Source organism: Apodemus sylvaticus, chromosome 1, assembly GCF_947179515.1.
Source record: "Apodemus sylvaticus chromosome 1, mApoSyl1.1, whole genome shotgun sequence".
NCBI classification, from domain to species: domain Eukaryota; kingdom Metazoa; phylum Chordata; class Mammalia; order Rodentia; family Muridae; genus Apodemus; species Apodemus sylvaticus.
Window position 1 is genome coordinate 80,003,745 of NC_067472.1, and position 25,247 is coordinate 80,028,991.

Here is a 25,247-nt window from a genome sequence, read left to right on the forward strand (position 1 = left end):
CAAAGAAAGGCTCATTTGCAAGAGTGACTGGAGAAGTCTTTTTATACACCTAAACCACAACCAACCACACAAACACAAGTTAACAGGCGCGAGCAGCCCACCCTCAGTGGTATAAACATTCCAGTTCCCTCTACTTAGTGTTGTGGTTTGAAATATACTTCTCCTGCAATCTATATTCATTACAAAGCCAAGTACTTCATCTGGGGTCAGTCAAGAGACCATTATTCCCCATCCAGGGAGGAAAGAAAGACTCAAATTCATTTGGGTCTACCGAAAGATGCTGTACCTTTATGACGCTGACTGTAAAGCCATATATGGCTGGCCTGGTCATCAATTTGCTGGCTTCTGAAGACACCAGCACTAATTGTGATCTAATTGTACCTAGAACATTGTGGTAGGAAAGTCATTTTTCCACTTTCACCTCAACTACCAAACTTAATATATTTGGCTGGTAGGAGAGCCAGGGATAATGGATAGCCTGTGGCAAAACAATAACCTTTCATGGTAACTACCTTTAATACTGATAAACTGTCCAAAGTGAGGACTTTATCTCAAACAGCATCTAGGGAACAACTCCCAGGAACTGTGGGTAATAGGACTTCCTACAGATGACTTGGTAATATGTGGATTCCTTTGCACTTGTGCATTTCTTTACCATGGAACCAGGAATGTGTCCACCTCAGATACCCACCATCCACCCCTGGACTCCTTCTCATTTCCTACTCTTGTCTCCCCTTTCCCATTTCTCTTCAATCTGTTAGGCCAGGGCTAAACTTGAGAGAGAAGAAGACTATGAAATAGTTTTTTAGTCTCTGTCAAAGTGACAATAGAGCTGAGTTGAGTCTTGAACCATATCTTCTAAGAAGATGATAGGCTGGTCATGTGGCTCAGTGGCTCTGTCTGTGCAAGGCTCTGGTTTAGTCACTAGCAATGCACACATACTCGCATGAACTCATACCCACATATGTATACACATGCATACACACATAGAACACACACATGCATACACTCATACATAGTACACACAGACCTACTGAATTCTAGTCCCAGTGTATATAGTTGTGTCTTCCTTTGGAAAAAAGGGTCTGTGCAAGTGATGACACTAAGATGCCTCACAGGGGAGGATGCAGTGTGTCTGCTGACTACAGAACTGCTAAGTGCAAATACAGAGATATATATCCAGGAGAGCGCCAGGATCTGGGTCATTCTGCTACAAACCACAGAGCTGCAGAAGATGGGAGAGAGCCTGGAGCAACCTTTCCTGCACCTGTGGAGGAGTTCCTGTCGACACCTTGACTCTTCTAAGTAACTGTGCATGGCACAGTTCAAGGAGCCTGGAAACAAATCCAGGGTACACTGTGACTTTAGTTCAAATATGGTTTATTTTTAAAAGTGTTAATATTAGATATGAATATTATATACATCCTTCAGGGCTGAGCCAGACTGTGGTAAAGCATGAGGTTCTGTGAAGCTTAGTTTTAATTGTCAATGTGACAGTCCTCCTCAATGAGGGACTATCTAGGTCAGGCCAAGCATGTCTGTGAGTATCTCCATTATGTTGGTTGATATGGGAGGGCCTAGCCAAGAAGTGGGTGGCGCCTTCCCTGTGTTTGGGTCTGGACCATTACAAGAGGAGAAATGGAAGCAACTGTGAACATGCATGCATGTGTTCTCTGCTCTTGACTGATGATGTGACAAGCTGCTTCAAGTTCCCGCTGTGACTTCCCTGCCATGATGGGACCATAACCTAGAACTGTGGGCTAAAATAAGCCCCCTCTCACTTAAGTTGCTTTTGTCTAGGTACCTTATCACAGAACCAGAAAATAAAACTATAGGTTCCTCACCTAGCATTGGAAAAAGTAATTTAAAATAATAATAATAATAATAATAATAATAATAATAATAATAATGAAAATACTCTAAGGAGCACTAAAAAAACTGTAGCAAGTGACTCAAACTTGGGTTTTAGGAATGCTGCTGCTCATGGCTAGACTGACTGGATATGCTCTATTCAAAGAATAGCTTGATTAGAGCCTGAGGGGCTGCATGGGTCATAAGCAAAAGTGAAGGAGACTCTACAGCCCAGGTTCTTTAATACTGGGTTTGCTGGCTGTGACCTTGGACAGACTCCTTAATGTCTCTGCCTGTTTCCTTTGTATGATGTGTTGGTAATGCAGTAGCTACTGACTGCACTGTTTGAATCTGTGATGCTGGTTCGGCTTGAGGGCTCATTTAGGACTTTGTTAGGACTGGCTCTTCATGTTACATATTGTACTGGCTGGTTTTGTGTGTCATCTTGACTCAGGCTGGAGTTATCACAGAAAAAGAAGCTTCAGTTGGGGAAGTGCCTCCATGAAGCACTTCCAGCTGTGGGGCATTTTCTCAGTTGGTGATCAAGTGGGGGGAGGGCCCATTGTGGACAGTGCCATCTCTAGGCTGGTTGTCTTGGGTTCTATAAGAGAGCAGGCTGAGCAAGCCAGGGGAAGCAAGCCAATAAGAAACATCCCTCCATGGCCTCTGCATCAGCTCCTGCTTCCTGACCTGCTTGAGTTCCAGTCCTGACTTCCTTTAGTGATGAAGTGGAATGTGGAGTGTGAAGTCCAATGTGGAAGTGTAAGCTCAATAAACCCTTTCCTCCCCAACTTGCTTCTTGGTCATGATGTTTGTGCAGGAATAGAAACCCTGACTGAGACACATATGGATAAAATAATCATGGCATATCCCCTCTAAGAGTGGAGTCCCAGATGCAGAGGAGGTAGGGGGGAAGAGCATGAGCACCACTACAGGACCCCGGACTCTGAGGCATTTGTACACAATGGCAACAACAGTAAAACTTCCTGCCATGAACAGTGAGCAGAAGTCATTGGGAGGCCGCACAGGGACACCACTATGTCCCCCACTGCTGCTGGGCTAGCAGCTTTCACCTTGTCCCACCAGCCTCCTCCTCCTCCTTCCCAGCTCCTCTCTATTCAAAGTCAGCGAAGTCAAAGCTGCCAGAGCTTCTGCCAGCAGACATGCGCCATGGGACCTTTGCCACCTAAAGCATTTGGGTACAGAGCACCTCTATGACCCCATCAGCTGCAGAGAGCATGGCTGGTTGTCTTTGACTGGGCTGTGGCACATCCCAGTGAGGTCACAATGGCCTGAGAGGCTGTGGCCATGCACACACACAAACCCTGGGGCCTGGCTGGCCGACCCTCCACTACTAGTGCCAGAGACTCAGCACCTGCCCAACCACATGAATGCCAAACCTGAGCTTTCCCACCCTATCTTTGCTCTCTGGCTTCTGTGGACCCTCCATTCTCAGACAGGTATTTACTGGAAGGGCAGGGAGATTGCTGGGACAGAGTAATTGCCTAGATCCAGCTGCTCCTGAAGGTCATCCTGCCCTAAAAAACTTCTCAGTTTTTTAGTTGCTATTGGAAACTTGCTTGTGGGGTTTTGTGAAGTGTGTGTGTATGTGTGTGTGTATGTGTATATTATATATAGACATACAAATCTACAGTTTTACACATGTGTGGGAGCCAGGTGTTATGTCAGATGTTTTTGTCACTTTCTAACTTGATTTTTCTGAATCAGGGTTTCTCACAGAACCTGAACTAATTAGTGTGGCTCACCGACCAGCCAGTCCCAGGGGTCCTCCTATTTCTGCCTCCCCAGTGCTGGGATTGCATGTATGTATGTGCTGCTATAGCTTTTTAATGGTGCTGGGGATTCAAACCCATATCCTTAGGCTTGCATAGCAAGCAAGTACAATGTCATCTCCTAGCCCCAAGTATTATACTCACAAGTCTTTTCCTATTACTAGATTTGGCACTTGTGAACTATCAGATAATGCCTGGGTACTGCCCTGACTACACCTCTGGCCACAGCCCTGGCAGCAGATTAAACCTGCCAACCCTCATAACCACACAGAAAATTCCTTTTCAAAGCCTCTGTTTTGTTTGAGGTTTTTTTTAACTCTAAATCAAAACACTGGCTCAAGGTCAGCTTAGTCCTCTAAGGAGGCTGAGGAAGAAGTCAGACCTTCATCATGGTGCCCACAGGGTGTACCCACCTCAATCCCCAATCCACTTAACTCAGGGCCTCGAGCACTTACTGGAACAGGCTCGCTCCTGGTCTGGGAACACAGCTGGGGCCTGTGGATTCAAGACTGACTCTGGTTTGCTGGGGATAAAGACCTCAGCATTCTCCTTCCGCTTAGCAGATAAAATCCGGTCCATTTTATTACCTGTGGGGAAGCAATGGATTCTGTCAGCCACTTAGCACAGGGAAAGCAGGCATTTCTCTCAAACATTTGTTTACCATTTGCTCACTTATTCAATCAGCAAATATTTGTTGAATTCTACTGTTTCAGGAACCTTGCTAGTAGGAGATTTGGGGAATACTATATAGACAGCACTGACAAATGAGACACCTTGGAATAGACACAGGTTTCAGTGTCTAACATTTCTAGACAGAAGAGGGCCTCCCTAACAAGTGTGCACACACAGAGACAGCACTGTGGTGAGACACTTGCTCAAATGTTAGGGTGGTGGGCCAGCCAGTGAGGTGCTGGCTTTAACTGGTCCAAGGAATGGTGCCAGCCAGGGCATCTTAGAGACGAAGGGGCGCACGCAGGAAGATGCATTCACAGTCCTCAGGGGCTCATGGTCTAGCTAGAGACAAGGAGAGCTGACAGAGAGGAAGGGGGATGCAGACAGAAGTCACGAAGCGTGTAGCTGGAGGACAAGGCTGGCAAAGATGCTCAGGGCAGTGATGGCGAGAGATTCTCGTGGATGACTAGTGTATTACCCAGGCGCTGAGCTGAGGCTGTCCCAGACTCAGGACCAATCAGCACATGCAAAGGCTTGGGCCTGTCCTGGATGGAGGTTTAGATGGCAGCCAACCCCCTGCCCCCTTCAGATCAGTGTTTCTACAAGAGCCCTTAGCACTGGTGGCACACAGGAGACTTCCAACGCCAGGTGGCAGATGGTATCTTATGAATTTGTGTGTACTGTGGCAAAAGGATGGAATCAAGGACCATGGCATCAGGCACGTCAGGCAAGTGCTTCACTTTGAACCCAGCCCTGCCCTGGCCTGCCCTGCCCTGAATGCATTTCTCAATCTTGTTGTTTTGTTTTTTGTTTTTTCAAGACAGGGTTCTCTGTATAGCCCTGGCTGTCCTGGAACTCACTCTGTAGACCAGGCTGGCCTCGAACTCAGAAATCTGCCTGCCTCTGCCCCCCAAGTGCTAGGATTAAAGGCGTGTGCCACTACTGCCCAGCACATTTCTGAATCATAATGTATATGAGAAAATGTAACTAGGAGTAATGTATATGAGTAAATGTAACTAACATGTAACTAGCATGTCAAACCTTTCAAGGACATGAAAGTCACAGGTCAAGTGTCAAGAGGAGGCCAAAGAGCACATAAGAAAACACCTAAAGACCCCAAAGGCAGGGACAGTGTTTGGTACTCAGGGAATTCCTGTCCTGGAAAACAAACCCAAGCAGGAAGTATGTACTACTATACTCCTTTGCTCACGCTCAGTGGGCTCTGGCCACACTGACCCTTTTCCTGTGCTTTGGCACACTACACTCTGCCCCTCTTGGAGCCCCTGTGCCTACTATTCCCTGCCCCAGGAAGGCTGGGGCAGTGCCACTTCCACTGGGAGCACTGCCCTGATGATTCCAGCTACAGCAGCCCAATCCCACACCCGCCAGTATTTGCTGTAACTGTCAGAGCTCACCTAGAAGCAGGCATCCCCGACCACTCATGCCCCGTTCCACTAATGTTCCCTCTGCTTTCCAAGGTTGTTTTCTGTAGAATAGAAGCTGATGAACAGCAGCTATTCCTGCCTACCTAGCTTCCTTCTTATCCCTGAGATCCCCTAAGCCATAGCTTCCCTGCACATGAATAGGTGGAGACAAGACCCCTTAGTCCTGTTAGCTAACCTGGCTCATCAGCCCCAAAGAAATAAATTGAGTTGTCAGTGACCTGTGGTAGACTGCTACTGGGATTTTTGAGAGCCAACCCTGGGCTTTGGGGAGAAAGAAACTGGCTTTCTGGTGATGTTGCAAGGCCATGCATCGTAGGAAGGCAACTGTGCCTCTCAATGCCTAAAAGCCACCTTAGAATGGAACTAAGTCGGGAAATCTGATAAAAGAAGAGAAGCAATAGGAGGGGGAGAGGAAGAAAGAGGGCAGAGGAAAAGGGGGTATAGGACAGGAGGAAGGGCAGTGAGGACAGGAGGGAGAAGGGAAGACAATGGGTCTACTCCAGTTCTAGCCTTTACCAGCTGGAAAGCAAATGCCACTAAATCTCCTACAACACACTGGGACAGTTTCCATGGGAAGGTCCTTAGTCTTTGGAAGTCTTTAGGAGCTTTTCCCCTTGCAGTATTCAGGGCCCAGCTAAATTTACCAATGTTCTAGAATTTACTCTGAGCTGAATTCCAAGCACTGAGGGACATTAAGTCCTAGGACTGGATGCTGAGACATGCAAAGCCAAGAGAAGCTCGTGAGAAGAGCTCACTTTTAGAAGTCGGGTTAAACTCCATCACCACAAGGGTGTCTGTGGCCTGGGGATGCCGGCCTTCCAGTTCCTGGTCTTTGGGGACATCTTTCAGCACTGCATCATGGCTGGGAAGGGGACACTCATCTCTGTCGTGGACTGGCAGTACAGGGTCCTCAGGCTCGGTCTCAGAGAGGACGTCTTCCTCAATAGAGTCGTACTCATCACTGGAGTCATCCTCTTGTGTCTGGAGGCTTGTGCTGAGTCCCAGACCTTTTCTCAGTTCCTGCAGAAAGCCCAGGAGACATGAAAGGTAAGAACTTGTGTGGAACCAATGAACAATTCCACCCAACAACCCAGCAGCATCTCAGTCAGATGCTGGGGGGAGGGGGTGGTTCCTTTGAGGATGGGAAAGCAAAGGCCAGAAGTCACAGACATGAGGGGTGCTGTGACCATGGCAACTACAAAAGAAAGCATTTACTTGGGACTTGCTTACAGTTTCAGGGGCTTGGTGTATTACTGCATTTAAGTTTACTGCATGTGAATTTAAAATGAGCCGGACAACCCAACCTGACTGATGATGGACACTTGGATGTGAGAGCTGCCACTGGCAGGGGCTCAGGAAACAAGGGACACATAGCTGCAAGAGAAGGATCCTATCATGTAGTGACTCTGAGGTTCCACTGGACATAGAGCTTGCAGTGCTCAGTCTGGGTATTTAGCTAGGCAGATTCTAACAGACGGGCTGAGGGGTCTGCTTTCCTCTAGCAGATGAGAAAAATGAAGATGTGGCAGACAGAGCTGAGGGAGGGATGCCAGGGGAAGAGATCTAGGGCTCAGTTTCTTCTACCTGGCTTGCAGAAGAAGCTGCCCCCAGCAGACCTGCTGTCAGGAAAGTACATCCTGGAGAGAAAACCAAAGCAATAGCAAGCTCTCCCCTGAATCTGTAGATTCCTTGGGCTACTTTAGCAGAGACAGGATTATCAGGAAAGATTATGGAGAAGAGGAAAACCTGACAGAGGGAATCCTACAGACATTGTAGTGAGCCCACATGGTTTCTGAGAATACCCAGCTACCACAAACACTGAAGAGAGAACCGAACCATGGAAACAAAAGCTGCCAGAGTGCCAGTCTACTGGCAGGAAGGGGCCCAGTAGAGGGTCATCCTCAAATGCATACTGTCCCATGGAGGGACAAGATTCTGAGGACTGCACCAGGGCTGTGAGGGCAGGGCCTGGACTCAGAGAATCACTCCCAGGCCTTGATTGGCTTTGAAAGTACTGGAGTTTGAGGGATCTTTTCTTCCTCTTGTCTCAAATGTCTGTTGTTCAACAAGTAAAACAGATGTGAATCTTGTGGGGGAGGCATGCAGTGGATAATTGTAGATTTAATAAAAGTCCGCAGAAGATGTTCCCTGTCACCTGCAAACATGTGCCCTTCGTGTTTGCCAAGATGAAGGATTTGCCCAGATCACCAAGGCAGGCCTGATGTAATTATGGGGTAATCATAAGAGAGAGGCAGGAAGAGGAACATCAACAAGATCTAAGAATGGAAACATACATCAGGAAGAAGAGAAGATACCCAGTGCTGGCTCTGAATAGGAAGGATGGGGCCAAGCAAAGCAGGTGCCTCTAGGCAGGTTCTTTCCTGAAGCCTGAAGAAGAAACACAGGCCTGCCTGAGCCTGGGTTTGGCCTCATGACAGTGAGTTTCAATCTCCAGCTCCCAGTACTGTCAGATAAGCTGCTAAGGTGATGGGAAGTTGCAGCGCAGCAGGAACTCAATATAAACGATGTCTTTTCCAGCTCCTCATCTCTGTCCCACCTGTACTGTACCAGTATCAGGGGTGGTTACTTAGCAACGGCACAACTATCTGGAGCACAATGGGGCTCAGTAAATACGTGCTGAATGAGTAAACTATGTAGAAGTCTGGGTGCTGACCCAGCAGGAATAGGACAAACATCCACACCTCAGAGGAGGGGACATTGATGACAGGACCCTTACCAAGTTAATTTACTCCTCTGAGCCACATTTCGACCTCCATCAAACAGTTTGCCCTGCCCCTGACACTGCATTGTGATAATAAAGCCATGGTCTGAACTGGGCATAGTTTTCCCTAACAAGAGGCCATCTGGCAATGACTAGAGCCATTTTAATCACAATGTGTGTTGAGGGAGAGTGCTACTGACAGCTAGTAGGTGGGAGCCAGCATTGCTGCTACTGGGCTTTCTGGAAGGCAGCAGACAACATCCACTTCAAAGAATGATCTGGTCACAGTGCCGACTGTGTTGAGGTCAAGAAGCCCTGTGTTAGAGCAAGCACAGGTTCACCACTAGTGCTCAAAGGATAATGTAGGATCTTCTAGCTGTCCATGCACAGGCCTCATGGGAGCCACACTAAGGTCCTGGCTCAGGTCATCAAAGCCCGGCTGCTGTGGGCAGTTGAAGGTCAACAGACTTTCTCTCTCCAGGGAAAGGTGAGTTTCTGGGTGGCCTGCTGTTGAGTGGCAGGCAGCATCAGCTTTAACTCAGTCTTTTCCCGTAGACTAATGCTCTGAGCTCTGTACAACACTCAGGTCCTTCTCCTTTGATCTTCAAAATAACCAGGTCAGACAAAAACCCTGAAGCCCTGTGATCATTTGAACTTGGTAATAACTCTCAATGGGGTGAGTAAGTTCCTAGGAAAAATTGTCTTTGTTCATATTTTGGCCCAGTTACTTTTAAGATGAAGAAATGGGAACCAGCCAGGAGGATGATTCCTTCCACTGTCCTTGAAATTCCACTCTGTCCCAGGGCCCAGAAGAGTCCCCACTGATATCCAAGCCTGAAGCTCCATTCACAGCATGAGACACAGGCATGAGACACTGGGATCCGTTCAGTCAGGGCCAATGAACAGGATTCTTCTGCTACTTTACCACCTTCATAGGCCTGCAACTCTCCATTTATGTGACTGCAATCCTGGAAGTATGGGGGTCCCTAAAGAAGATAGCTTCTCAACTCATGTAACTTCTCGCAGTGATTAGTGAAAGAGGTGGAACTTCTGCTCTCAGCCACTAGTCCTTACTCCTAGAAAAGCCACAGATAACGCTGACTTTATTGTTTTCAACGTGGCTCACCAACAGGGAACATGATGTGGTAGTTCTCCTTTGATAAGAAAGACGGCCATAATGGCTTATGCTCTAATAACAAGAATCGACAAATGGACCCTCATACAACTGCAAAGCTTCTGTAAGGCAAAGGACATGGTCAATAGGACAAATGGCAACCAACAAATTGGGAAAAGATCTTTACCAATGAGGGCTAATATCCAAGGTATATAAAGAACTCAAGAAGTTAGACTCCGGAGAGTCAAATAACCCTATTAAAAAATGCGGTACAGAGATAAACAGGGAATTCTCAACTGAGGAAACTCAAATGTCTCTAAAGCACACCTAAAGAAATGTTAAACATCCTTAGATATCAGGGAAATGCAAATAAAAACAACCCTGAGATTCCACCTCATACTGGTCAGAATGGCTAAGATGAAAAACTCAGGGGACAGCAGATGCTAGAGAGGATGTGGGGAGAAAGGAATACTTCTCCATTGTTGGTGGGATTGCAGGCTGGTACAACCACTCTGGAAATCAGTTTGGCAATTCCTCAGAAAATTAGACATAGTACTAACCTGAGGACCTAGCTATACCACTCTTGGGCATATACCCAGAAGATGCTCCTATAAGTAATAAGGACATATGCTCCACTATGTTCATGGCAGCCTTATTTATAATACCCAATAGATGGAAAGAACCCAGATGTCCTTCAACAGAGGAATGGGTACAGAAACTGTGGTATATATACACAATGGAGTAATATTCAGCTATTAAAAACAATGAATTCATGAAATTCTTAGGCAATTGGATGGAACTAGAAAGTGTCATCTTGATTGAGATAACACAAACACAAAAGAATGCACATGGTATGCACTCACTGATGATGTTAGCCCAAAAGCTCAAACAAGTTACAATTCACAGACCACAGGAAGCTCAAGAAGAAGGAGGACTGAAGTGGGGGTGCTTTGGTTCCTCTGAGAAAGGAAACAAAATACTCACAGGAGCAATAAAGGAGATAAAGTGTAGAACAGAAACTGAAGTTAAGGCCACCCAGAGACTGCCCTACCTGGGGACCCATCCTATAGACAGTTACCAAACCCTATTATGGATGTCAAGAAGTGCATACCAAAAGGAGCATGTCATGGTTGTCTCCAGAGGGGCCTTGTCAGAGCCTTACACATACAGAGGCAGATGCTAGCAGCCAACCATTGGACTGGGCATGGAGTCCCCAATGGAGGAGCTGGAGGGTGGTCCGAAGGAGCTGAAGGGGTTTATAGCCCCATGGGAAGAACAACGATGTTGGCCACCCAGATGCCCCAGGACTCCCAGGGACTAAACCATGAACCAAGGGGTACACATGGTTCCAGCCAAAAATGTGGCAGAGGAAGGTCTTGTCCAGGCATCAGTGGGAGAAGTGGTCCTTGGTCAGGTGAAGGCTCAATAGATGCCCCAACAAAGGGAAATCGAGGGGGGGAAAGGTGGGAGCGGGTTGGGTAGAGGGGGCATATACTTAATATACTTGGAGGCAGGGGGTGGGAAGAGGGGTTGAGGGTTTTCAGGGAGGGGGAAACTGAGAAAGGTTTTAGCATTTGAAATGTAAATGAAGATTATTAAAGAAAGAAAAAAACAGAAAGAAAGAAAGAGAGAAAGAAAGAAAAAAGAAAGAGAGAAAGAAAGAAAGCCATTCCATAAGAGATCCTCACAGCCCAGTAGCTCCTGGGTTACAACTGTTTAGAGCACATTGCCTATGTTTTAACTTTAGGGTCCGCTCTGCTGTGTGCATGTGTATGTGTGTTTAAATACTGGAGACAGAACCCAGGACCTTGCACATGGCAGGTAAATGCTGCTGTACAACTGAGTTACAATCCAGCACTCGGTTTTATGACTCAGGGTCTCCCTAGTCATGTGCCCATGCTTACTGGGACGCTGTGCTGATGGCTAGTCATAGAAGAAACAAGGAGACAAGCTCTGCCCCTACCCAAGCATACAATGTGCTAGGTGAGTTGGCAGAAAAAAAGTAAAAGGCAATTAATTCCCACAGCTCCATGTCAGTTCATTATCTAAGTTTATGGATAATTTAGGAACTCAAGCTTTACTCATAGATTGGTGCCCAGTCCAATTGCCATCAGAGACATCATCCAGCAACCAACGGGAGCAGACACAGAGACACACAGGCAAACACTAGGCAGGACCAAGGGAACCACAACAGAAGACAGGGAGGAAGGACTGTAGGAGCCACAGGGGTTGAAGACACCATGAAAGCAGCACACAGAATTAACTAATCAGGGCTCATAGGGGCTCACAGAGACTGTACTGACAATCATGGAGACTTCATAGGTCCTCTACAAATATGTTATGGCTGTATAGTTTAGTGTCCTTGTGGGATTCCTAACAGTATGTATGTGTTGAGGGGTATCTCTAACTCTTTCGCCTGCTTTGGAATCCTTTTCTCTCTACAGGGTTGCTTTATCTAGCTTTGAGATGAGGGTTTGTGCCTAGTCTTATTTGTTAACTTATTGTGCCATGTTTAGTTGATATCCCTGGGAGGCATGTTCTTTTGGGGAAAAGGGAGGGAATAAAAGAGTGGATCTGGGGAGAAGGGAGGTAGAAGTGGGCTGGGAAAAGTGTGGATGGAAGGGAAACTGGTCAGGATGTAATGCATGAAAATAATAATTTTTTAAAAACAAGTATTTTTTTTTTTTAGATATACCACATTTTTTGCATCCATTCTTCTGTTGAGGGTTACCTGTGTTCTTTCCAGCTTCTGGCTATTATAAATAGGGCTGCTATGAACATAGTAGAACATGTATCCTTATTACATGCTGGGGAATCCTCTGGGTATATGCCCAGGAGTGGTATAGCAGGATCTTTTGGAAGTGACATGCCCAGTTTTTTGAGGGACTGCCAGACTGATTTCCAGAGTGGTTGTACTAATTTGCAACCCCACCAGCAGTGGAGGAGTGTTCCTCTTTCTCCATATCCTTGCCAACATCTGCTACGGAGGAGTGGCCCCTAGTTCTGGAAAGACCCAGTGTAGCAGTATAAGACAAAACCAGAACAGGGAAGTGGGAAGGGATGGGTGAGAGAACAGAGGGAGGGAAGGGGGCTTACGTGACTTTTGGGGAGTGGGGAACCAGAAAAGGGGAAATCATTTGAAATGTAAATAAAAAAATATATTGAATAAAATTAAAAAAAAACAAGTACTTTTCATGACAGAGAAGATAAATTTCAATAATCCCTCTGTTCTTTTTCTTCTGTGAAGTGAATGTAAATGTAAAGACCATACTGTATTTACAAATGTGCACGCACATACACACCCTAGACTCTGCAGGGTTGTTCTTTTTCACTAAGAAAAAGACTTTAATTGCTCACAGGAGGTGAGTGACCTGGAGAACCTGGGATGCTCATGTGATCAGAAACCATCTGTTCTAGAGGCAAAGGGAACTGAGCTACGAAGCTGCATCTCCCTAGAAAGGAGCCCATTCAGAACCTTCCCATCTGGGAGAGCAGGACCTTGGCTGGAATGATAGCTTTGAAAGCCAATCTGCCTGCATTTCAAAGGAGTGCCCTGCTGTGGGATCTATGAGGGGCTTTGAAGTTGTCACCCAGAATTTTCTCTGGGAAAACGTACTTTATACTTTGCTTTTAAAACTTGATTATATTCAATTTCAGTGTTCAGTGTTTCAAATGCTAAGTTCAGAAACATTCCACCAAAGCCTTCCATGTGGGGGTCAAGGTACAGACATCTCAGGAACTGAGCTGATGACTGAGCACTCAAAATGCCCTCCCCATGGGAGTTGGAATACTTAAGGGATCAGATACTGCAGAGAAGGTGCAGCTATAGAAACCACTACTAAAATGTAGCCAGGTCTTGACGTTCAGGAGTATCCTCTACAAGCCTCCTCTCTCTGCTGGGCTAAGAGTGAAACTAGGTGTCTATCAAATGCCAAGGTCTCAGAGTGACAGTAACAACACCCATGCCATCAGCAACAACACAGCAGTTCTAACTGCCCGGCTGCGGCTGGATATCATATACCAGTAAACTCTTACGTACCTCATTTTAGCCCTCTGACACCTGGGTGCCGTGGATGGCATCATTTTGGCTCAGTGGGATGAAAGACAAGCCCAAGATCACATAGTTCAAATAATAACTGCCTGGGTCCAAGGCTAGGCTGCTGACCACGGCACACTGATTCCCTGCCAGGTACCAACACAGAACAGCCGGTCTCCAGAAGACCTGAAGGCATGTGCTGAGTGACTACTGTCACTGGTCAGCAGGGGACACAAAGCTGCCAGAGAGCCAGGAGTCCTAGAGTCTGCGGTATGGTCTGGATGTGGAATGTCTCACACAAAGCTGTGATCTGAACCCTTAGTCCAGCCGATGGCACTCTGAGATGGAGTAGAAACTCTGAGGGAAGCTTTGCAGGCTGTAGCCTGGCCCTGGCCCAGCGCTTCCTGCTTCCTAGTCTGCTTCCATGGCACAGCCTGCCCTGCCGCAGGAACCGGGCCGGCCCTCCTTCCCTTGATGGAATGACACTTCTGGATCCATGCGCCTTTTCTGAGGAAAGTCCCTAAGGCAGCACATGGTGAGCAAGAGTGGATGGAGCATTACACCCTGGACCTCCCTTAGGGAGGGGAATGCAGCTGAGTTCATTCACACCACCCTCCTGGGCTCGAAAGGCTTTTTATCCTACACTGATTGACATGTTATATTTGTTCATTTATTGAAGAAATATTTTGGGAGTCAGTCAGTAAGGTGGCACAGTGGGCAAAAGCAATGGCCACTGAGCTTGATGACCTGGTTTGATCCCCAGAACTGACATGGTAAAAGGTAAGAACCAATTGAACAAATTATCCTCTGACCTCCACAAGTATGCATGCATGAGTATGCATACACATGTAAACAAAAATAAATGCAATTTTTAAAACTAAGAAAGGGGCCAGACAGATGGCTCAGGGGCAAAGGGGTTTGCACCAGCCTGATGACCTAATAAGGTCAATTCCCAGGACCAGATGGAAGGAAGAAGCCCACTACTATAAGTTTTCTTTTTATCTCTACACATGGATGCATCCATGCACTTAAATAAACAAATATAAAATATTAATTAAAATATTTTTGATGAAAATATCTGTCTCTCATAAGCAGATACAGATGATAAAGTCAAGAAACAGAGTGATAAACAGGAGAGGGAAGCTCCTGTTCTCATGGGACTCCTGATAGGGCAACAAGGATAGCCATTTGATAGGGGACCTCCCACAGCCCAGAGCAGCTCTCAAGTCACAAACTTCATAGGACAAGCCTTATATCCTAACTTTAGGGCCCACTCTTTGTGTGTATGGTGTGTATGTGTGTATAGTTGTGGTATGTGTGTTGTGTGTGTCTGTGTGTATGTAATATATATGTATGGTTGTAGAGTCTGTGTGTATGTGTGGTTGTGGGGTGTGTGGTGTGTGTGTGTGTGTGTACACGCATGTGGGTTTAAATGCTGAGGATGGAGCCCAGGCCTTGGTAGATGACAGTAAGTGCTCTACCAGTGAACTACAGAGTCAGCTCTTGGTTTTATGAATCAGGTCTCACTAAGCTTCCCAAGCTATCTTTGGACTTATTTAGCACAGCCTGGCCTAGAACTTGTGATCCTCCTGCCTCTACCTCCTGCCTTCTAAGTTTACAGGAATGTCTCATCATGTCAAGGTATACTCTGTACATTTGAAAATCACATTCTTCTATATCACTTTCCATAGAACTATGACTAAGAAAACTTTGAGTTATACTATGTATGATTCAAATATTATACAAGGATGAAAAGTAGGCTCAACAAAGTACTTCTCATGTAAACATGTGAATGAGAGTTTGGATCCCAGAATTACATAAAAGCTGGGCAGGCAAGGGAGTCAACTATAATCCCAGCATTTGGGAGGCAGAGACAGGATTATGACAGCTAGCTAGACTAGGCAGAATCAATAAACTCTGGGCTCAGAGAGACTCTCAATGAGCAAAGTGGAGAACGACCAAGGAAAACATCTGCTGACAACTTTGAGCCTATACATACACACACCTACACATATGCGTGCACGTAGACATACATACATATATACACATGTATGCATACATACACATATATCCATAGCACACACATATATACTAATGTATGCACACATATGCGCATGTAACTACACACATGAGCACCCATATGTGTAAGCATGTATACATACATATACATATGTAACATACACATATATAAGCAAAAAACCCAAATAAATATTATATACCCTTTTAGTTTTCTGGCATATTGCCACCCCTGGATTCTCATTGATGAATTTATCTTCCATGCTAGATGTATATAGTCCAGCAAAGGTAAGCCAGTGTGTCTTAGAAAGCAGGGCGGCAGAGGTGGGAGACCAGCAGCTCGGGGAGCATGTGGTACGAGAGTCTGTTGGACCTGACCTAACCAGGAGCCCCAGACAAGCCTCTCACCATCACCCATCCCAGCATCTATGCCAGAGCCTGTGTAAAGCAGGGGCTAGCCAAAAGACCCAGAAACAGGAAGCTGGATAGGGCTGGATAGAGACCAAATGAGATTGCTGCCGAGGAATGGCTGGGGACTTCTGAGAGACATAGAACACATTCCTGGAGAACCAGAGGCACAGAGAGCCACAAGCCAAATTCAGCAGAAGACTGCTGTGCACACTTGTGTGTGCATGCAGCTGAGTCAGTCAGGATCCAGCAGGAGGAAGCCTTGCGGCAGGCTGTCATAGCTGCTTTAGGGATGCATGGGAAGCCAACGTGTGGACTGAAGGGCAGGAGAGCAGAGCACGTACCAATAAGCAATCTTCCCAAGGTCAACAGGGAGCTTTCTGTTTGGAGGAGAAGCCAAGGTTTCCCGCCTTACAGAACATGTAGTAGTCACACTCAGGCCCCGCTTCTCCCCTGGTAGCAGGAGGCAACAAATAGCTCAGGAAGAAGCAAGGACAACCAAGAAGAGACAGATGCTCTGGTGACTCAGCCCTTTGAAAGATAGGCAACAAACTCTGATTAATTTAATTACAGAAAGAACTAATACCCAGGAAAAGAGAGTTTGACAGGAGAGATGGAAGCCAATGGTAGAAGCTGGGAGACTGTCATCCCCAGAGACAGGCACAGGGAACTCATCCATGAAAAAGAAACAGCTAGCAATCTTACAACTTTTAATTTCATCATTAACATTTCTAGAAAGATAAATTAGTCGGGAAGAGCACCAAAGGGTGACTAATTAAGTATGCTAGAAATCTTGCCAAATGACGTTATAGGAATACAGAGGCCAAAAGACAAAAAGAAAAGCACCACACAAAATCGACTGGATGGAGAGGTCTAGACAATATTGTCCAAATCAAGCTCCAGAGGATAAACATTCAGAGAGAGCAGCCTCAATTATTCTGTTCTTCATTTTTAAATGTTTATGTGTAGGGTGTTTCCCTGCATGTATGCCTGCATACCACATGTGTGCAGTGCCCATGGAAGCCAGAAGAACACATTTGATCCCCTGGAATTGAAGTTACAAATATTTGTGAGCTACTGTGTGGGCATTAGGGACAGAACCCAGGTCTTCTGCAAGAGCAGTCATTGCTCTTAAAGACCGAGCCATCTCCCCAACCTTCTCACCAACCCTTGAGGGGACAAAGACACTGACACTGATGTATTCATATAGATGTAAGGTGCACTTCATGCAGAGTCATCCTGATATCACCACACACAAAAGGTCAAAGATCTAAGCAAATAATGCAAAGCTAAAGAGATGTAAGGGGGAACAGACCATTTGTGAGAATCAGCCTGACGAACCAAAGAGCAGCGGAGGGAGCGGTTAATGAGCATCGCGGCCTTTCCGAGGTAGAACCCGGAGCTCACCAATTTGCTAAGCTGCCTGTTATGAGCCTCACAGACCTTCTTGCCTCTGTACTGCTGATAATGACACTAAGCTTTTTATGTGGGTTTGGGAAGCAGGCTCAGAGCTTACATTTTTTTTAAATTTAATTTTATTTTCTTACTAATTCACTTTACATCCCACTCTTATCCTTCTCTCATTCACCCCCTCCCACAATCCTTTCTCCATCCCTCATCTCCCTCCCCTTCTCCTCTGAAAGGGTGGCCCCCCTTCCCCGAAGAAATCCTCACCCTGCCACTTCAAGTTTCTATAATAAGGCTAGGCATTTCCTCTCCCCCTGAGGCGAGCGAGACAAGGCAGCCCAGCTAGAAGAATATATCCCACAGACAGGCAACAGCTTTAGGGATAGCCCTCGCTACAGTTGTTCAGAACCCACATGAAGACCAAGCTAAACATCTGTTCCATATGTGTGGGGAGGCCTAGGTCCAGCCTGTGCATATTCTTTGGTATATTCTGTGTAATCTGGGGGTCCAGATTAATTGACTCTGTTGGTCTTCCTGTGGAGTTCTTATTATCTTCAAGGCCCACAATCCTTCCTTCTATTTGTCCGTAAAAGTCCCCAAGCTCCATCCACTGTTTGGCTGTAGGTGTCTGTATCTGTCTGGGTGGAACCTCTCAGAGGACAACATGCAGAGCTCTCATTTTTAATAACGCTCTAGGGATTCTGATGTGGGCAGTTGAAGACCAGACTTAGCAAGTTAAATGACACTATTGCCAATCTGTAGTAATTATTTTCTGTTGCTGTGATAAAGCACTATGGCCAAGACAAGTTATAGAAGAAAAAGTTTATTCAGGTTACGGTTCCAGAGGGATAAAAAGAGTTTATCACTGTTAGGGCAGGAAAGCACTGTAGCCGACAACAAAACAGCTGAAACATCAAGCCAACAACCCACATCTTGACTGATAGCATGAAGCCCGAGGGGTGGGGGCCGGGGCCGGGGCCGGGGCCAGGTATTAGGAACTACGCTAGTCTGCCTCGAGTGACATACTCTTTCAACGGTCTTCCCAGACAGTGCCACCAAATGGGACCAAGTATTCAAATCCATGAGCCTATGGGAGACATTCTTATTCAAATCACCACATAATTTGATTGAATTTAATAGATATGTTAGCCCTTTGAAATATCATAGAAGATTCATAAAAATGAACTAATTGGTGACCACAAATCAGACCTCAGGAACTTCCAAAACCAGGAAATCAAACAAGTTATCCCAATGCAGCCCATTAGAAATTAACATGAAAGGCAAACTTAGAAAAATAAAATCTACTTAGAATGTTTAGAAACTCTTTAAAATATAGAAGAGGAAACCCCTTCTAGAGTCCCAAGTTTATTAGAAACAAATGACAACAGTCCTACAGTGAGGTGTGCTGAGTAAAGACAAACTTCTGCCTAAGGGAGAACGCAGCTATTCCACCCAAGACAACAGGGCTGTGGCAGTTTGAATAAGAATGGCCCAGGACCAGGAGCTGTGGCCTTGCTGGAAAAAGTGTGTCACTGGCCCAGTGTCATACTCTCATAGGCAGCCTGTGAACTGGGATGTAGCTCTTAGTTCCTGCTCCAGTGCCTTGCATGCTGCCATACTCTCTGCCCTGATGATAACCCTCTGAAACTGTAGCAAGCCCCAACTCAATGTTTTCTTTTGTAAGAGTTGTCTTGGTCATGGTGCCTCATCACAGCAACAGAACAGTGAGTAAGGCAAGGGCTGAGGGTAGGTGAACAAGGAACTTGTGGATCTAGTTAACAGGAGTAGGAGCAGGGAGCTTGAACAACCGACTAAACCAAAATGTTTAGGGAAGGAAGAAGTAAGGCTAAAATGACAGGAAATAGAAATCAATGAATAAGCTTTATGGGGTCCACATGGCTCAATCCACTCAATCCAGCTAAAAGCAGAGAGCTCGTCATAATTATCAGGTTCACTTCTAGAGTGTTTGAGTCTTCCTAATGAGGAAGCATTATGCATTAGCTGTTACATAAAATGACAGAAAGAATGCAAAATAACCAAGAAATTCTAAGGAGGCTATATATGTGAGACATAAGCCAAACCATTTATACTATTACTGACCAAGAGGTCATTCTTTATTATGGGTAAATTGGAGAAGTTGCCTTAGTGAACCACATTCCGCCTGGAGCTTCATTTGCATAAGCATCCATAGGTGCTGCGAGGCCCTTTCTGGGCCCCAAAGGCATTTAGCATCACTGTGCATGTGAGTGCATTGCTCGTGCCCAGCACTGTACCAGCCCTGCCCTAATGGCCTCCTGATGCTGCCCCGCTGGCCAGGGCCCACTAAGACTACTGGCCAGTTTGTGTTTCATTCCGCTTTCTCAGGCCAGGCATCTGTGGCTGTCCTAATCATTCTGGGTATCACAGAGGCTAATTCTAGTGCTAGGGAAAGAGAAAGTCCCCCTCTTTGACCAAACTATCAAAGTTTTCAGTCTGAAATAAAAGTCATAAGTTGGAGTTAGAAGAGCCAAATCTGGCCAGTAGATTTTTTTTTTTTGGTTTTGCTTGGTTTGAAGAATAGAAAATTATGAATTAATTAACAACATGAAAAATGGATGTTATCTGGATGTGCAGCAGTGGCGTAGTGGCTAAGAGCACTGGTTGCTCTTTCAGAAGAACCTGGGTTCAGTTCCCAGTATTTACGTGGCAGTTTACAACTGTCTGGAACTATGGTTTTAAGAGATCCAATGCCCTCTTCTGGCCTCCGAGGGCACCGCACAAAGGTGTTATACAGCCATAACACCCATACACATAAAATAAAAATTTTTAAATTTCACAAAATCAAACAATCCTCTCATCAGCTACATGGCTTGACTCCAGAGGGCTTTGCATCTGTATGGTGACAGCTGACTATGGCTGCCAGTGGCAGTTTCCACCACTCCTTCCTTGCCTTGATTAAGTCATGGGATTTAAAATGTACTTTAGAACACCTATCCCAACTCCAATATTTTTGGACAATTACCCCATTGTCTCCATTATTCTAAATAGGACAAAAATTCTTTTTCAATTTTTAATGCAAAGTTAATTACATTTATTCATCATTTGTCTATATGTGGAGTAAGGGATACACACATACCATGGCGTGCATGTGGAGGTCAAAGGTCAACATAGGAGAGTCAACTCTTTCCCTCCACCACTTAGGTCTCAGGGCTCATACTCAGGCAATGGCTTTTACTGCTGTGCCACTTTGCTGGCCCCTCTTTACAATCTTATATGCCATTCCTCAGAGCTTGGAAGATGCTGTCCCCATAATTACATCAAGGTGATGCAGTGTGGCAGTGTGCCTCAGGAACACCTGTGCCATTCCTTCCTTCCTCTCACAGACCCAGCTACTCAGTTATTCAATTCCCTCGCTTAATAAAGATTTGTTTGCAAGTTAATGCAGAGAGAATATCTTATACTGAATGGAAGCAACACTTATCAATAAAATGCTATTGGGTAAAGCAGAGGAGAGAGAGGGGGGGGTGGATTCAGGGATTGATTCAGGGTGAAGATTTGCCTCAGATACAGAAGATGGTTGTTTGAAATTGAGGACCAGGTAACCAGCCATGTGGCATTATTTAGAATAAAATAAATGGGTGATTAAGATATGATCTACTTGGGGAACAGAACCAAAGCCATTGGCCTAAGCATTTATTCATATATAAGAAGTATTAGAGTCATTGTTTCTGGAGACAAAGTGGACTGGTGGAAAAACATGAAGTTACAGATGACTTCCACTACATACTAACTATGCAAGACAGTTTTCTACAGTCCAAACACAGGTGGGCATGCACACACTAACTCCAGGACTCAGGAGAGGAGGCAAAAGGATCTCTGTGAGTTTGAGGTCAGCCTGGTCTACACTGTGAGTTCCAGGACAGTTAGGGTTATGTGGGTGGTGAGACCATGTGTAGAAAAAAACAAAAAGCAAAACTCAATGAAATTCAAACCATTCCAGGCAACAGGGCAGTGCTGGGGTCTAGGAGTGGGAGTTGTGTCTACCCGCCAGTGACAGGACTGCCCAGATGAGCCACACTCTGTGTACAGCATGTCTTCTCTGCTACTATAGTCTGGAATATGAGATGTTCTTCTACAGCCTAGGAGCCTCAAGTTCAGAGATGGCAGGAAAAGGAAATACTTAATCCACTCCTTCCTGTTGGAAGAGGAAATGGGGCTCCAAAGGAAGATGACTTAGCTGAGGCCTTTCAAAAGGCTAGTGGAAGGTCAGCTACTCTCTTAGGTCTGTGAGTCTCCATCATGTGCTGTCAGGCTTTAGGGAAACAGCAGACACAGCTGAGTTGTCATGACACCCAACATGGGGTAGAGACCAGGGAAAGCTTGCAAAGTAAGAGTGGAGCAGCAGCAGTGATGCCCACAGTGGGCCACAGTGGGCCTGGTGGCTCAGCTGGAGGCTGAGGATCTGAGGCTGCTCTGCCTACCACTGCTGTGGTCCTCATCTTCAATTTCTACACTTACTCTTCAGGCCTTAACTAATAATGTATTTCCTACCCAACTCTATCTTGTTGGCATTGTTTGTTTGTTTGTCCTTCTGATCTGAACTGTGTTTTTGAATGTGACAAAAAAAAAAAAAACCAAAAAACCCAAAATACATTTATCAACCTCGTGCTTGAAGGCTGAGGTAGACAGATGATAAATTCAAGGCCAACCTGTCTCAGCAGGCCAAACAAAAGTGAATTGTTTTATGTGAAAATAATTATTTGAGGTTATCATTGAACGTAGGCCTCATGTGTGCTAAGCATGTGCCTTACCATCACCACCTCTGCCCACTCTATTTAATTCAGCTCTGACCTATACAAGCCATGCTTCCTTCTTCATGCACATTGGAGTCCACCAGCCAAGAATTGTTACATCTTGTAGGAGTTTTCTTCAAATACAACAATCCTGCCTTACAGAAAGCTACCATAGTCAGGCCTCCACTTCCTTCATCTCCCAAGAACTGGTTTATTTTGCCCTTTCTCCATTCCCCTCTGAAATCTCAGTTCTATATATTCTTTAAGTTACCAAATCCCAGGAACTGGAGAGATGGCTGAGTACTTACTACTTACTACTCTTGCAAAGGGCCCAGGTTTGGTTCCCAGCATCCACATAACAGCTCTTAACTACCTATAACTCCAGTTCCAAGGGATCCAACATCTTCTGCTCATCTGGGTTCTTTATGCATGTGATCACATGATGCCACCACCCCTACACATACATAATAAATCTTTGGGGGAAAAGGCTTCCTTGTATAAAACAGCTTACCAACCTGCCTGTACCAAACAGAATTAAGACACAATCTCTCTCCCAACTGGAGGTTTTATCTTTTAAACTTATTGAAGCTAGGTGGTGGTAGGACACTATCTTAATTAAAGTTTTTATTGTTATGATGAAATATCATGACCAAGGTGACTTAGGAGAAAAAGGTTTATTTCGAATTATACTTCCAAGTGACAGTCTATCACTGAGTCGGGAGCCTGGAGGCAGGAGCTAATGCAAAGGCCATGAGGGATGCTGCTTACTGGCTTGCTCGCCATGACTTGCTCAGCCTGCTTTTTATAAAGCCCAGGGCCATCTGCTGAGGAATGACATAAAAGTATCCAGCATAGACTCATAGGACATCCTAGTGCTCTAAAGACTGAGAGGGAAGTGAGAGTCTGAAGCCAGTCTGGGCCACACAGCCATATCCTGTCCCAGCAAAGAAGCAAGTGAAACTGCTTTGAAATCTCTAAGACCTTGGTACTAAAGTTCAGCCTATACGCTGGCTAGTTTTATGTCAACTTGACACAAGCTGAAGTCATCTGAGAGGAAGAAGCATCAACTGAAAAAAATTCTTGCTTAAGATCTGGTTATAGGGCAGATCTATAAGGGCAGTTTTTATTAGTGATTGATATGGGTCTGGGCCACCCCATTGTGAATGGTACCACCCTGGACTGGTGGTCTTGGGTTCTATAGAAAAGCAGGCTGAGCAAGCCACGATGAGCAAGCCAGTAAGCAGCCCCCCTCCATGGCCTCTGAATCAGATCCTGTCTCCAAGTGACTACTTGGTTTGAATTTCTGCTTTGGCTTCCAGCAGTGGACTATAACTCTACATGTAAGCCAAACTGCTTTTCTCTCCAAGCTGCTTTTGGTCATGGTGTTTTATCATGGCAATAGTAACACTGGCTAATATGACCTATTCAAACTGAGTCTTTCCTTGTGCCTTGGTTTCTCTTAAGAGATTGGAGAGATAGCTCAGTAGTTAAGAGCATATATCATTATTCTTTCAGAGGATCTGAGTTTAATTCTCTGAGGTCCTATTGTGCAGCTCACAGCCTTCTGTTAACTTGAGTTCTAGGGTGACTAAATGCCTCTAGCCTTCATGGGAAGCTGAACTCACATGCACATACCAACAAACAGGCACATGTACATATACATAATTTAAAATAAATCTTTAGAGGGGAAAAGTTGATAATTTGGAGCCAAAAAGATGGCTCAGTGAGTAAAAGCATACATGTACACTCACACAGACAGACAGACAGACAGACACACACACACACACACACACACACACACACCAAGTAAGTAATAACAAAGTTAAAATGTTTTAAGTGTTGACAATTTTGAGCTTTTAACTATGGTTTAAATATTTTTGTCTTTTATACTTCTGATATATATATGTCAAAACACTCTTTTTGAGGTAGATGCTAATCTTCAAGCTCAGTTCCCAAGTACCAGGAGTTCCTGAACTATGTCATGTGTACGTGTGTGTGTGTGTGTGTGTGTGTGTGTGTGTGTGTGTATTTTAGTGACGGTGGTGGCTATGGATGGCAGAAAAAAGGACAATTTGGGTCATCACCTCACACCTTATTTGAGACAGTCTATATTATTTACTCTTGTGTATACTGGACTAGCTGAGAAGCTTCTAGGAAGTCTCCTGCCTCTGTCTCTAGCCCACTAGGAGCATGGATACCTCCACTGGTTTTCTGCCTCAACTGTTTGTTCTGGGAATTCTAACTCGGGTTGTCATGCTTGTGTGACAGGTAGTTTATCCACTGAGCCATCTTTTCAGCCCTAGCTTTTTGATTTTTAAAACTTGTTTTGAAAAATGCAGAATCTACAATTTATCAGATTAGTATAATGGACACCCAGATATCTACCACCTACAACCACCAACTATTATCATTCTGCCATCGCACTGTAGACAGTCTTCATTTGCTGCACCTGTAACACTGTGACCCTCTGTATGTCTTCTAAGAACTATTTTCTGAGAGGCTGGAGAGACAGCTCAGGAGTTAAGAGCAATGGCTGCTCTTCCAAAAGTCTAGGGTTCCATTCCAATCACCCATCTAGTGTCTCACAAGCTCACAAATGTCTATAATTCCAGTGTCAGGGGATCCAACACCCTCTTCTTCTAACTTCCTAGGCATGCCTGTGGTGCATAGATATACATGCAGGCAAAATACCCACACACATCAAATGAAAATAAGTATCTACTACAAATAAATTAAAAGAAAGAAAGAAAGAAAGGAAGGAAGGAAGAAAGAAAGAAAAAGGAAAGATAAAGGAAAGGAAAATGGATGTTTTCTAAGAAGGCAGAGTAAAAAATTATCAAGCTCGTGAAATTTAACATCAATCTAATATTATTATATATATAATGTCTTTTTAAAATTTTTCTTTTTTTTCATTTTTTTATTCGATATATTCTTTATTTACATTTCAAGTGACTTTCCCTTTCCTGAATCCCCCCTCCCCGAAAGTCCCATAAGCCCTCTTCCCTCCCCCT

The 25,247-nt window shown here is 45.1% G+C and overlaps 1 protein-coding gene across 4 annotated transcripts in view; it reads right to left on the bottom strand.

Moving 5' to 3' along the window:
- The window catches only part of Katnip (katanin interacting protein), a 182,082-nt gene that overhangs the window by 74,762 nt on the left and 82,073 nt on the right, over window positions 1-25,247 (bottom strand). For all 4 annotated transcript variants that reach the window (XM_052199602.1, XM_052199577.1, XM_052199586.1 and 1 more), the window contains 2 exons: window positions 6,517-6,781; window positions 4,100-4,231 (listed from right to left, as the gene is read on the bottom strand). In XM_052199602.1, coding sequence (XP_052055562.1) covers window positions 4,100-4,231; window positions 6,517-6,781 — 397 coding nt within the window. The remainder of the gene's footprint in view (window positions 1-4,099; window positions 4,232-6,516; window positions 6,782-25,247) is intronic.